At 43.4% G+C, this 13,134-nt stretch overlaps 2 protein-coding genes across 2 annotated transcripts in view; one reads left to right on the top strand and one right to left on the bottom strand.

The window, feature by feature from the left end:
* Window positions 1-3,210, top strand: part of KY (kyphoscoliosis peptidase) — a 21,574-nt gene extending 18,364 nt beyond the window's left edge. Inside the window, exons 11-12 of the mRNA XM_009323983.1 lie at window positions 33-223; window positions 1,279-3,210. Coding sequence (XP_009322258.1) covers window positions 33-223; window positions 1,279-2,180 — 1,093 coding nt within the window. The 3' untranslated portion in view covers window positions 2,181-3,210. The remainder of the gene's footprint in view (window positions 1-32; window positions 224-1,278) is intronic.
* Window positions 3,211-7,220: 4,010 nt separating this feature from the next.
* Window positions 7,221-13,134, bottom strand: part of CEP63 (centrosomal protein 63kDa) — a 21,161-nt gene continuing 15,247 nt past the window's right edge. The window contains exons 12-14 of the mRNA XM_009323984.1: window positions 11,351-11,556; window positions 10,463-10,769; window positions 7,221-7,674 (exon numbers count right to left, since the gene is read on the bottom strand). Coding sequence (XP_009322259.1) covers window positions 7,516-7,674; window positions 10,463-10,769; window positions 11,351-11,556 — 672 coding nt within the window. The 3' untranslated portion in view covers window positions 7,221-7,515. The remainder of the gene's footprint in view (window positions 7,675-10,462; window positions 10,770-11,350; window positions 11,557-13,134) is intronic.

Genomic DNA, 13,134 nt, shown 5'->3' on the forward strand with positions numbered 1-13,134 from the left:
GTTTTCTTTTAATACCTTCCTTCTTCTTCCAGGTACAATGAGTTTTATTTTCTGACTCACCCGGCTCTGTTCATTAACAATCACTTCCCAGATAACAGTAACTGGCAGCTTCTTAAACCAACCCTGACGCTGAAAGATTTTGAGAACAACATGCTGCACAACAGTAATTTTTACATGTTGGGCCTGCTGACTGCACACCCGGAGACAGCTGTCATCCACACAGGTAACACCCTGTGGAGGGGAAGCTGCAGAGCATCTTTCCTTATGCAGCCCTGCATCCACCACACACTGTCATGCGTGTAGTTCGACATTTCCAGCTTGGTTCTGGCAAGCAGCGTGCACTCAAAGCTCTTGGGGCAGAGGAGGGTCTTTTTGTTTCTTTTTTTCTTTATTTTCTTTTTGTTCAAGCTGTGAAAAATTGTTGTAGCCTCTGGGTCTGAAAGAAAGCCTCAGCCAGCAGCTGAGGATGAGTTACTCTTTCAGCCAGCATCAGTGGTGTTAAGTTAGCAATATTACTATTATTTATTAGCAACTCTGGCTTGAAAATGAGATTAAAACCTTTTACAATGTTCCAAAAGTTTGACTTACTGAATGATGGATAAACAGGCACTTCTTAACACAATACTCAGCACCCTGAGTAAGTCCAGCAGCTCTTTTAACACAAAACTATTCAGGTAACACCACTGAACTACAGGGCCCACATTTAACATCACCTTCCTCAGATTTTAGAAGAGCTGCAGGAATTTAACTAGATAGCTAATTTACGAGTGCTAAGAACACAGAGTTAAAACTTAAAGGCAACAACATTTCAGGACTTAATGTTGTCTTCAAGCTGTTTGGGAACATAGGGAGGTAGATTATCTCATATCTACGTACTGGAGGGTTCCTGCACTTTTCTCTGAAGCTTCTTGGAACAGCTACTGGACTATCAATCAGGTCTAATCACATCTAATTGAGCCCTTCTCAAGCACATGGGCTGACAGTACTTTCAGTTATTTTTCACACAGGCTTTCACATTCTATAGGACCACAGCTCCATTTCAGTGTATATCAAAATATGCACATCTCCAAAACAAAGGCCACTCTTCATCTCATTCTTTTTGAGGGAGACTGGTCTAAGCAGACAGCTGACAAGCTATGACCTGTCAATTACAGCTCCTTATTTTACTATTAGAGAAGCAGCAATTTATTTGAACAGATTAGTCTTCCCAGAAGAGGGTGTACATGCAAAAAATGTGCTGAAACTCCTATGCCGTTTCTTTTCTTTTGTATTTCATAGTAAATGGAAAAGCCTCTGTATCAGTGGATTGCCGTTCTGCCACATTATTTATGTTTAAGCTGAAGGGAACAGATGAACACGGTTTAATGACTTTGAAAAAACACGGAATGAAGCTGGATATCTACCCACAGAAAACAGGGAGTCACAAGCTGCAGATCTTTGCCAAGCCCTCCAAAGCCTCAGAAGAGGTCTACAACTGCGTGTTAGAATATGTTGTAGAGTGCAAGTCTGTGGACAAGGCCATGCGTTTCCCAAAGGACCTGCATCAGCCTGTTGGACCAAGCTGGTTCACAGAGCGGCAAGGGTTCCTGAGGCCGTCACAGCCTGACCCCATCATTCACACCAATGACGGGCGGTGTTCTGTCACCTTCACCCTGGGCAAAGACATAAGCGTCTTAGCCTCGCTGCACTCCGATAACAGCAGCCTGACAGAGGATATGAGAAGGCGGCACATCATGCAAATCCATCGTGGGAACCAAATTGAGTTGAAGATCCATCTCCCCCACGCAGGGAACTTTGTTCTGAAAATCTATGCCAAGAAGAAGTCAGATCCTGGCAATTACGACTACATCTTCAACTACCTCATCACTTGCCTGAACACTGAAGTGAAGTGGCCAGCTTTCCCTCAGAGTTACAGCAAGTGGGCAGAAGACTATGAAATACTGGAGCCGCTCTCCGGCTTGCTGCCAGCGAATCGCAACGTTCAGTTTAAACTCAAAATGCACGGGATAGCAAAGGTGCTAGTTCAAGCTGAGAACACCTACCCTCTCACTCAGAGCAGAGGCTACTGGGAGGGAACCTGCAACACCTCGGGATGCAGAGAGGTGTTTGTGATGGTGCACGAGAATGCTAACCACAGCTTTTACTCACACGTCCTGAAATACGAAGTTGAGACCCAGTAATGCCCCCTCCTTGTTCTTTCACTCACCTGCATGAACCAACATTTCCAATGTGCCCAAAACCAATACAGCTTTAGGAGATTGCTCATTCTCTCGATCAAATCTGTTCTTTCAATGAATGCAGGACAACACTTGCAGGCTTTTGCAAGACCACAGGCTCAAAGAAATTCAAAGAAGCAGAAAAGCCTGTTAAGAAAGGAGCAGCAGTGGAAGAAATTAAATAAAACCCTCGCCTATGTTTCAGTAATACTGTCCAAACATTTTGAAGACAACAACTGACTCTGGCTATAGGTCATTCTGTGCCAGCAGTGATTGCTGGTTTCCAAGTTACGGACCATAAGAAAAGTCTTACAATGGCTACTCCAAGAAGAATCCACCGAGTTATGGGGCAGGATGAAGAAAGTACACCCTGGTTTTGAGCAGCAATATTGGACACGAGGAACTTCAGGATATTTAAACCGAGTTTCTGTATGTCTTTAGTCAAGTTGCAAAATACATCCCAGGAGAGAGAAGTGTTAGGAAGAAGATACAACGTGAAGTTTTCTCGTGCACTTCATTGTCTTACAAATTTAAGTGATACTGCGAAATTACTTTTTACACTGACTCTTAAATACAATAAACAAAATCATTTTTACCTTTTTATAGTAGAGTATTTGAATTGTAAACACTTCTTCTGCAATATTAACACTGTAATCATATCTCAAGCATATAGGTGTTTCCGTAACTAAAACTACAGTAAAATGGAGAATAAAGTTCTCAAAAACCACTCCTTACTTGTCTATGCCATACTGCAACTAAAAAACTTAAGGGGTTATGTGGAATAGCAGGCTGAGTGATATTATTATCCTGTAAAAAACTATTTGGTGCTGTACTCTTGGAAAAACCCCACATGCACAAGACAAAGGTGGTCTTCTTGTGAATCTCACCACAAATACATGTCATAAGACCAAGCAACATTTTCGTAAACGATTCAGATGTCCATAAGTTTTAGCATGACCCAAGAGATATTATGTTTGAGCTTGAATTTAAAATAAACCTGTTATGTTTTTGCATCCTATTTCATTGACCAAATGATACGAATTCCTCTTCACAAAGCTGCTGTATTTTGCACACAAAATACGTAGGTTATTCCTACACTCCCCTCCTCCGCAGCGACTGGGTGGCAGAAGTTATACACGATAGCGAAGGGCTGTCCATCTGCAGTAGGCTCACTGCCTCTGATCCCTCCTACATTACTCCCCCTACCCCAGCAACCAGGTTTGAGTCCCCATTTTAAGCAAGTTGAGTGAGTGTGCAGAGTACCTGGAGCCGTATTCAAGTAGCAGAACTCTCAGTGAGGATGCAGGCTACTGCAGACACAAGTTGCAAGTATAAACACAACGTGTAAGCTAACAAAGCTTACTCTAGGATGCCAGGAGTACAGCAATGCTTTGGGATCTTTTTTGTACTTGGAGACAAGGAGGCTCCATACATGACATAAAAGTAGGTTTTAAGGCCTCCCCCAAACAGTTAAGTGTCTTTGCCTTCAAAAACTGGCAGCAGCAGCTCCTCCCTGCAGGAACACTAACAAGCCTTGTAGCCCAGCAGGCATCCGCTCCCTGGACAGCAACACATACTGAACAGCACAGATACGGATGCAAGAAAGACTTTGTGATTTTTTGATTGCCTATAGGACCTCGAAGGCTAAAGCAAGCCTCATCTGTAAGCACAGACAGCCCTGGTTTATTTTGGTGCCTAGCAAAAGAAATCTTTTTTCTTAGATCCCATTTTTTCAGATCAAGGAGGACACATTTCAGTAGCTTTCATTTTACAGGTCAAGCTGATCCAGTCAAATACGTCACTTCTTATAATGGGAGGATAAGGAGGCATCCCAGAGAGCTTAGGAACTAAATAAAACTACTTTTTCCACATAATAGGGTCAAGGATACCAAACTACATACAACCCTTCATGCAGCCAAATTCTTGATGTTCACTTACACGTATACAAACAGGCACAACTAGTGGGCAGCCGTGGTAAAGCCTTTCCACAGGGCGACACCAGTATGAATGCGGTCCCTGCTCCTCATCTCAAAGACTCCCTTTCACAAGGTCTCTCTAACCCCACATGCTCAGTCTCAAGATGGCAGAGGAAAAAAAAAATTATCCTAAGGGAGTAGAAAGGACAGTTTATACACTATTGCCCCCTACCTAGCAAGATCTCAGGGAGTATTCCTTCCTCCCCCTACACAACACTGCAAAACCCAGGCACCTGCAATTATACACATGTATACAGGTACAGACAGACTCATTTAACCCTTCAAAGTAAAGACTGACCCAAAGCACTGTCACACCCACAGAACAGCAGCTGTAGCACACTAAAGAGAGACAGCCTGCAACAGCTTCCCACTTTTGAGATGCTAGGCTGGTACAAACAGGAGTACTGCAAATAAATTTCCACATTTTTGTTTCAAACAGAAAACAAACATCTGGCTCAGCCCTGCAAATGTGTAAGAAACTCTTTAGTGCTATTGAAGGCATGAGTTCAAAGACACAAAAAAACCCGCTCCAGCTTCATTAATTACAAAGCTTCCAGGGCCAAGTGATTATTCCAGGGGATGTTTGACACTGCAAAGGCAGAGAAGAATGCCTGAGAAACCCTCCAGCCCCAGATAAAAGCACCACAGAAGTCTGTACTTGCCATGACATCTCCCCTCCAGGATAAACCAAACTTCTCCTCTCCCTCATAAAAAATGCAGATTCTTCAGCACAGCCAAGACTAACACCAGGAGAACATCTCTGGAACAGACTTCCTGGTTATCTCAGGACTACCAGCTCTCCCATTTCAGTCAGAGGTCTCCCTTGGCAGGCCTTAGGACTGAACAGTTTTTGTAATCCCTACACCACCAAGAAGTGCAATTACTTAGCACTATGAATTCAGATCACTCGGTTTTGCAAACATCTTGTTTCTCAGTGAAGGTAAATTAAGTATGTGTAGAACAAGTTTTTATCTCTGGCAAGTGTATCTCTGCACTTCCATCTACTCACAAGCTAGCTTCCTCACCCATGGAACGAATGCGCTTAGTATACAATCAGATGCTCTATTTCCATGCTGGCCACGAGAAAGGAACAAGCTTAAAAATGAGCAATGCAGTGAGAGCAGGAAACTGTTCAACTCATCATACTGCCTTGCTCAACCTCTGTCCTCCTCTCCTGTTGTCCACGCACAGCAACTCCAGAAACAGCAGGCACACGAGAGTCTGTGGCACTGTGTATCTGCAGAGAGAGAAGGTGGGAAAGACAGAGCACATACACCAGCAAAGAGAAGTAACTCGGCAGTTCCCCTGTTGCAAATTTTACTCTTTAGATCAAATTTTTACAGCCTGCTCCCTGAATGAAGCTGCTTATTACATGTTTTAGAAATTGATAAATACTGTAGGATTATAGCTGCTAATTAAACAAATGGATCATCTTCAGTTTCGCTCTTCAGTTCTGCCAACATGAACTTGTTAAATATCTCTAAAGGAAAGGGGTATGGAAGCAAACATCACTAATGAGCCAAAATGTCTTCTAAACTTCTGAAAACACTTAGTGCATAGCGTAGCTTACTTAAATCTTCAGGAAATATAAAATGGTTTGTAAGGTATCATTTAAAAAAATGTCACCACTGAAGGACATGAGGAATCCCCAAGAGCTCTGGCATACCACATACTCAATGGATCTATAGGTTCATGCAGGAAGGGGAAAAACAGTTTGTTCTATTTAGCCGTTCAGTTTTTGTCAAAATGCCCCATGATCAACAAGCCCTTACTTGAGATCTGGATAGTTAAGGTAGATGTTCCAAAAATGCTTACCTGTGGACAGCTCTGAACAGGAACCATGGCCAATGCTGACTATGTGCAAAATGCACAACCACAGTTTATCCCCAGTTGTGGGCAGTTAAAACACCTCATTACAAAGACTGCACAATGAGAATCCAGAATGGATTTGAAGGTTTTATCCTTGCTCAAAGAACACCAGAAGAAAGCCAAAATAAAAGGACTTGTTGATTCAAATGTTTTTCAACTCTGGAATGCAGAATTGCTTGACCAAGTGCAGTTCCATTTTATGGCATGACGAAGAGGCTGCAGTTTGCACACAGGCATGACCTTTGCTGAACTCATCTGCCTAATCTGATGGTTGGTTTTTGCATGCGCATGTTGCTTTTGAATTCCTGTTTCTGGACAACCTTAAGCTGCTCTAGGGCAAGGTGAAGCTGGTGGAAAGGAACAGGAAACTTACAGTGATGGAGAAGGGATTTCTCTGTCCCTAGGTTTGCCTGTACAAAGGTTGTAAAGGCTCAGCCACAGAAGAACTGCAGAGTGCCCCTGGAAGAAAGGCAAGTCCACAGGAAACAGGTCCTGTTCACTCATTAACAACTTACTTTTCTTGAGGAAGGACTGAATATATTCCTCAAAACAGGTCACAGATGTATTTTAATGCAGCAGTTCAGCTTGACTGGACAGTGTCCGAGACTGCCTAGATTCAGAACAGGCTGATAGCAGCTTACACAACAGCTGCAATTACATCTGCCACACAGATGAATCTCACTTCTTTGTGGGCTCTCCTCCCATACAATTTCATTTCCAGTTCCAACTACTCTCCTTTCTTTTATAAGAGCTGTGACCACAATCAGAATTCAGCCATTCATTCCTCAGCTATTTTGCATTACTTCCAGCAATGTGCAAGGCAAGATAAAGACGCCAGATACTATACAAACAGTAAAGGGCAGAAGTTGGAAGAACCTGGAAATAGAAATTCCAAAAGGGAAAATTAACTGGAGAAAATACAGGTATAGCCTAAAGGAAATAGGAATTATATTCCTTGTTCCTTGAAGAATGTAGCTACTCTGGGAGGGAAAGGATGGAAAAGGTGTTGATCAAAGTTCCTGATGAGAAGGCAAGATAAGCCACAAGAGATTTACTCTGTATATTTGTATGAACAAGAAAAGAGGTGTTTTTCCATTTTGTTTTATTTCAATGCTTTTACATGTATAAAATATACTTAAAATACTTTACATTAAAATTAGCAAATGGTTTGCTTCTAAAAAACACCATAATCTCTTTGTGAGTGACTGCACAAACATGTACCTCTGATGCAGCTTTCTGACCTACAGCAAGCTGACTGAATCGTTTGTGGTGTCCATCAGATCAAACACGTTAGAGAGGAGTTTCCTTTCCTCAATATCCATCCTGCTGATTCAGCTCAAAGTGGGAGGTACAGCCTCTCACCCAAGCTCCAATGGCAACGGGTTTATAGCTACCTCCCCAGTCGCAGTTTGGAACCATGTAAGTAAACCAGCATTCAAACTCACTAAGAAACATTACTCCTGGTGTCCAAACTGTCTCACTATCTTCTCACTCTCTTTTTTCAGTTCCTCAATGTGAGCATTTAGGCACTCCAGGATGTGCTGGGATCTCAGTTCTTCTTCTTCCAGGTATCTTGCAGCTATTGATCCAACTGAAGCTGTAGGCAGGGGACACTAAAGGGAAACAAAAGGATATCAGGTATTCTCTCATTCCGAGTTTCAGTCAGAAACACTACTGATCTGCAAACCACACAACTAAATATGCTTCTGAAGGGCTCTTGTGTCATTTCTATCTTATTGGACAGACTAAGCACTCAGCTCTTATGCTCGTATCATAGGTAAATGTCCCTCCCAACAGTCTCCAACCAACAGTGAAAGCCTCCCAAGCCTTTGCCAAAACTGCAGGGAGTAAAATCAGTACCTCAGCACACGTAACTTTTCCATTCCAGTAGTTCCCACCTCTAAGGCACTGGGGGACTAGAGCTGAACAGAAACAAGCTCTCTATGTGCCTAAATAACTGTTGCACGTCACAGGTGGAACCCTGACCCCAGAGGTATCAATAGGAATTGACTGGTTACTTAGGGGAACGGGAGTTTCACTTCAATTACCAGCCTCTCCACTTCAAATGAGAGGGAATGACATGGCATGTGCAATCATAGCATAACTCTAGAGAAGGTCACTACAAAATACCAAGGGTTTTGTCCTGGCTGTGTTAGTCCTGCCTCGCACTTAAGGTCTACATCTTGTTCCTCGTCTTCATAAAAATCTCAGTGAGCAATATCACCTCAGAATATGGGTTCCAGGGAAGGGAAAGAACTGCCAGACTGGACCAGCACTGGGGATATCTCTGCTTTCTTTCACATACCTCCTCTTCTTCCCTGAAATAATGGGTTGCTGGTACAATCCCACAGGGGAAGTACAGACCAAACTCCCATCGCAGCTCACTGAACACCACTTCAGTTCAGCTAGCAATGGTCAATAAACTATCCCAGATTCTTTCCTTTACAGTCAAGAACTATTCCGGCTACTCACATCGCTGACCCACAAGTTCTTAACTTACAAAAATAACATTGTAAACTAGGCTTAATTTACGAGTTGATGAAGAGAAGCTTCCTGCACAGGGGCTGGCAGGTGAATTAGAAAGCTACTAAGGGGCTGCTTTCCATTACAGAAAACTTGCCTCAGTGTCTCGGCAAGAGAACGTAACCGGTTATTTTCAAATCCTGGAGTCTCATGGTTTTCTGGTCTTTTATCAACAGCCAGGAACAAAGGGAAGCAGAAAAAAGGCTGCAGATAACAAGCAAATCTCTCCCACCCCACTATTACCTAATGATGAGAATTCTCCTCTTAATGTTAAAAGAACTGACTTAAAGTCACTGGAGCCTGACCATGAGCAGGGAGTCCCAGTCAACACCAGGAGAAATATTTGCATTTCCTTAGAAACCTTATTTCTACTTCTCAGAACAAAAAGCAGCACATTCTCTTCTACTAAACATCAAGCCCTAATGCTTCTCAGACCCTGAAGTGGAACTGTTTGCACTTCAATGCCAATCCTGCAGTCTGAAGAGGTTCCATTTAGAATATTACAGTTCCCTAAGCTCCCAATGTTTGTTTTCTGGACATGCCCCCAAGCTACTTTAGTCTTGAAATAATCAAGACCTATTCTTGGTAGTAAACCTCGTCAAAATCTGCAAACCTGACATGCCTCTGCTTATCTGTGCATCAGCCTTAGAGACTCTTCTCTAGGCTCCCCACAAAATAAAAATAGCTGTTGTCACTGCTAACAACACACAACCAGAGGAGAAAATACTCCAAAGACTGCTAGTGGCAACACATCTGGAGCAAGGATCAGCACACAGGATTCTCCCCTCCCTGAACTACTACAGCCCTGTCTGACCCAGGGTATGACAGTTACTGTCAGTGACCCTCTTCCATTCCCCTCCCTGCTCAAGTCAGTCCACAGCCTAGTCATTACAGGGTGTACTGGGATATATGGTCTTAAACACCACAAGCAAGAAGTGATCGAGTCCAAATTTCCTGTATCTTGGGCAAGTGCTCCAGCAACTGAGCTGAGGTAAAAGGTCAGAGAAGGTGCCAACACTGCTCCCTACTAAAAAAGTATAACCATCAACTGGGAAAAATAATAGCCTTCCCTTGTGCAGTGAAGCACTGATTTCAGGCTTTCCTATCAGCTGGCATAAGTGACTTTAAGTTCAGTATGATGACTACTGCAGTCCCATTCAGAGGGGTCAAACTCACCCTGTGCATTACACTGAACATAGATGTGCAGCACCAGCTTTCAGATTCACCCAGAAACTGTATGTTGAAATACTCAGCACTCTACATACACTCTGAGCCTCTACTACAGACCCAAGCCAAAAGCTGAAGCAGAATTCTGACGTGACAAAAGCAGTTCATGGTACACACTGATGTACAGCATCGGTACAGAGAACCATGAGCTTCTGGAATTAGCTTATAAGTTAAACCAAACACAAAGCCCTTCCCAGAAAGTTCTGAAGAATAACCACATGGCTCCCATTGTCCAAGTATTAACCATCCAGCAGTAGTTGGTTAATTGACTTCAATTATTCCCAGGCTGCAATCTGCCTGTGGAGAGCAAGGGACAGCCCTGCTGAATGGCTCCTCACCAGGAGGGGAACATGCTCTCAACCCAGAAATTGCAAGGACCAGAGCAGTTACAGCTCGAAGACAGGTCAAAAGGACATCAGAGATTTAGAATCAGAGGTTTGAGGTAAGCTGGCATAAAATGGAAATGTAACAAAATGTACTAAAAACCATGGGCCAGTTAGTCTGTTGATGTTTAGTTTGATGTATGCCTAAAGAATCATACACAGCATGTAGCCAAACCATACATTAAAAAATCTGGCTCCTTTTGCCAGATGAGAACCCAGCTATATCCTCAGCTGTTGAATAGCAACCAGCTTCTATACAACTGCTTACCAAAGGCACAGATTCTCTCTGATCATTTGAGATGGGCTGCTTAGATGCTTCATCTGCAAAATCTTTGTTTCCATCCAGCACATGGAGCAAAGAATCCGTTCCCAGCAAGGCGCCCAAAGCAAGTGACTCCATGCAGTTCTTCCTGCTGGTTTGGGTGGGCAGCGCACCCGTCTCAGAGGTCACAGTTCCTATTTCAGCAGCTCCCCATCTCTGGGACTCCCCTTGATGATGCTGAATAGTCCCATCAGGTTTGTGATGCATTCTCTCTGCTTGTTCATCATGTTTGTGCTGTGCTTCCCCAGTTGTCCTAGAAGGCAGGTTTGAACACGTTAACTGTTTGACAGTTTGCCTCTTAGCAGCTGAACTTCAGCAAAAACTTGCACAGAGATAACAATTAACATACAGGTTACTAATAGCCCTGGCAATCCAAACTGGCTCTTTTTTCCATAGGACTTCCAGATGCACATCCAGTCTCTAGGGAGTTCTCTCTCACTCTTCTGCTATTGTAGATACCAAAAACTACAGTCTGCACATCCTAGTACTGCAAAAGAAAGGAGCACAGCCACCTGGGCCAAATCTAATCCCTTCACCAAAAAGAGCACATACTGCTTCTCAATCAAAGAAAAAGGCAAAGGCAGTCAAAAGACAGTCAAATACTAGCTGGCTTTGTTAGCTGGGACTAGCAAACCAGCTGGGACTAAAAGCTATTGCACTACTTAAAAGCATAAAGGCAGATTCCAAAACAGTCCTTTGTGTTCTCCCATATGTACTATGTGCTGGAGATAGACACTATACATAAAGCACGTCATTAAAAACCCACACATCCCCATGCCTTCTGTTCTCCTTCATAATAAGGAAGCAGCACCCTTGGGGTCATGCAACACTCACCTGTACTGCACATCCCTGGCCTCAGGCTCTTTGTCTTGCATCTGCTGAGCAGTGCCCTCAAGTTCATCCTGGCAGACCTGCCGAGTGAGCTCCAGTTTTGCTCTGGCCTCTGCTAGATCCTTCTGCAATTGCTGGTTCTCAGATTTTAATTTATTTAGTTCAACAGCATAGTCTTCACTGAGTGCTCTTAGGGTGACCTCTTTTCCCTAATAGACAGAGAAGGGCTGAAGTCTAAACTTCTGATTTGCAAGACACCATAGTCAAATCCAGAGCAAAGGCCATCAAGTGATTCCTTAAGGCGTATCGTCTAATCCCAATTTTGACTGTCAAAATTTTCAAGGCTTTCATATGAGCAAATCAATTATATATGCCTTATTGTGTCTGCATCCAGACACGCTGTGCTGATCTGCCTAGAAAAGGAATTCTCTCTCATCACTGGATGCTTTTAAAAACAGGAAAATACAGACCAAGAATAGTTCAGATGTATCTGCCTCTGACCTTGGGATAATGAGAAGGACTACATGACCTCGAGTTCTCCTCCAGATATATAATCTAGGATTCCCTCACTTAGCTAAGATGCAAGCCTCTCAGCCAAAGCTGGGAACACTCAGGTGGCACCCCCAGTAAACTGTCTCAGTCCGAGCAATTCTCCAGGTATCAGAGTAGCACGCTCTGCCAGATACTTCCTACGGGTGTAAAGAAACACATATCCCAGTGGCTTAGCTGTTGATGAGAAGTAACCACTCTCAGAGAGAAACTACCTTCCATGTGATCTACCAGCAAAGCTGTTTGCAAGAACACTTCTAGATCCCCTCACTCAAATTAGCAAAGGCCTATGGTAACAATTACGAAAGGCTGTGCATATGCCTCCCCACCTGGGATGACCCATAGCCCTTTAGAAACTTTCACTGGTAAAAGTGAATTATTTTTTTCTTTTTGAAACTCTGAACAGCTTGCTTCTCCCCATCTTCTCCTTACTAGGCTAGGTGGATATAATTTCCATTGTTTCTACTCCTGTGACATTCCCACTTTCTTTTTGCCAATTTAGATGCTTAATTCATTCTTAGATCACTGCTGTATCTAAGATCTTTCCAAATGTGCATTAGGAGAACCTGGCTAAGATCAATAGCTCCTGTGCCATGGGGCTTTTTTTAAAAAAAACAAAACCAAACAGATTTCTTGCTTTGCACTTTGATATCAAGTTTTTCTAAGTCAGGCAGGCAAAAGCCCACCAGGCACTTCAAGCAGAAAGTAATGGGCCTTAGGTCATTTCAGTCTCAAATCAGCCCTCCAGAAAGCTTTGTTTTTTCTCCATCTCAGCAGCCACAAAGTTCTGTTCAACACTTTCCCAAGAACTTGGCACATTTGACAATCACCCCAAACTAATCCTAAGAGCTGAGCATTTCCTTCTCACAGATCTGACAGGATAAAAACTCTGATGATATATTCCCATTAGGTTTTCAGCTGTCTGAATCCAGTCCTTGCCCCCTGTGAGGCATATTCTGGTTTATATGAGAGAGAACTTGCAAACTAGCCTTTTCTTCCTTCACGCAGGCACTAAAATCAACTACATTCAGGGTATTATTCCTGCCAACACTGCACCTCTTCCATGCAGGCTCCCCTTCTCCCCTCTGCACGAGCTGCCCTCACTGAGCCTCAAGAGTGCCACATCAGTAGGAGCCCACTACAGTGCCCCTTCCTGGCGCATTGCCCCAAGGCATCCAGCCCATATTCCCAGGCTGCAATCTGCCTGTGGAGAGCAAGGGACGGCCCTGCGTAACCGC

This window comes from Pygoscelis adeliae, unplaced genomic scaffold (genome assembly GCF_000699105.1).
Source record: "Pygoscelis adeliae isolate BGI_AS28 unplaced genomic scaffold, ASM69910v1 Scaffold485, whole genome shotgun sequence".
NCBI classification, from domain to species: domain Eukaryota; kingdom Metazoa; phylum Chordata; class Aves; order Sphenisciformes; family Spheniscidae; genus Pygoscelis; species Pygoscelis adeliae.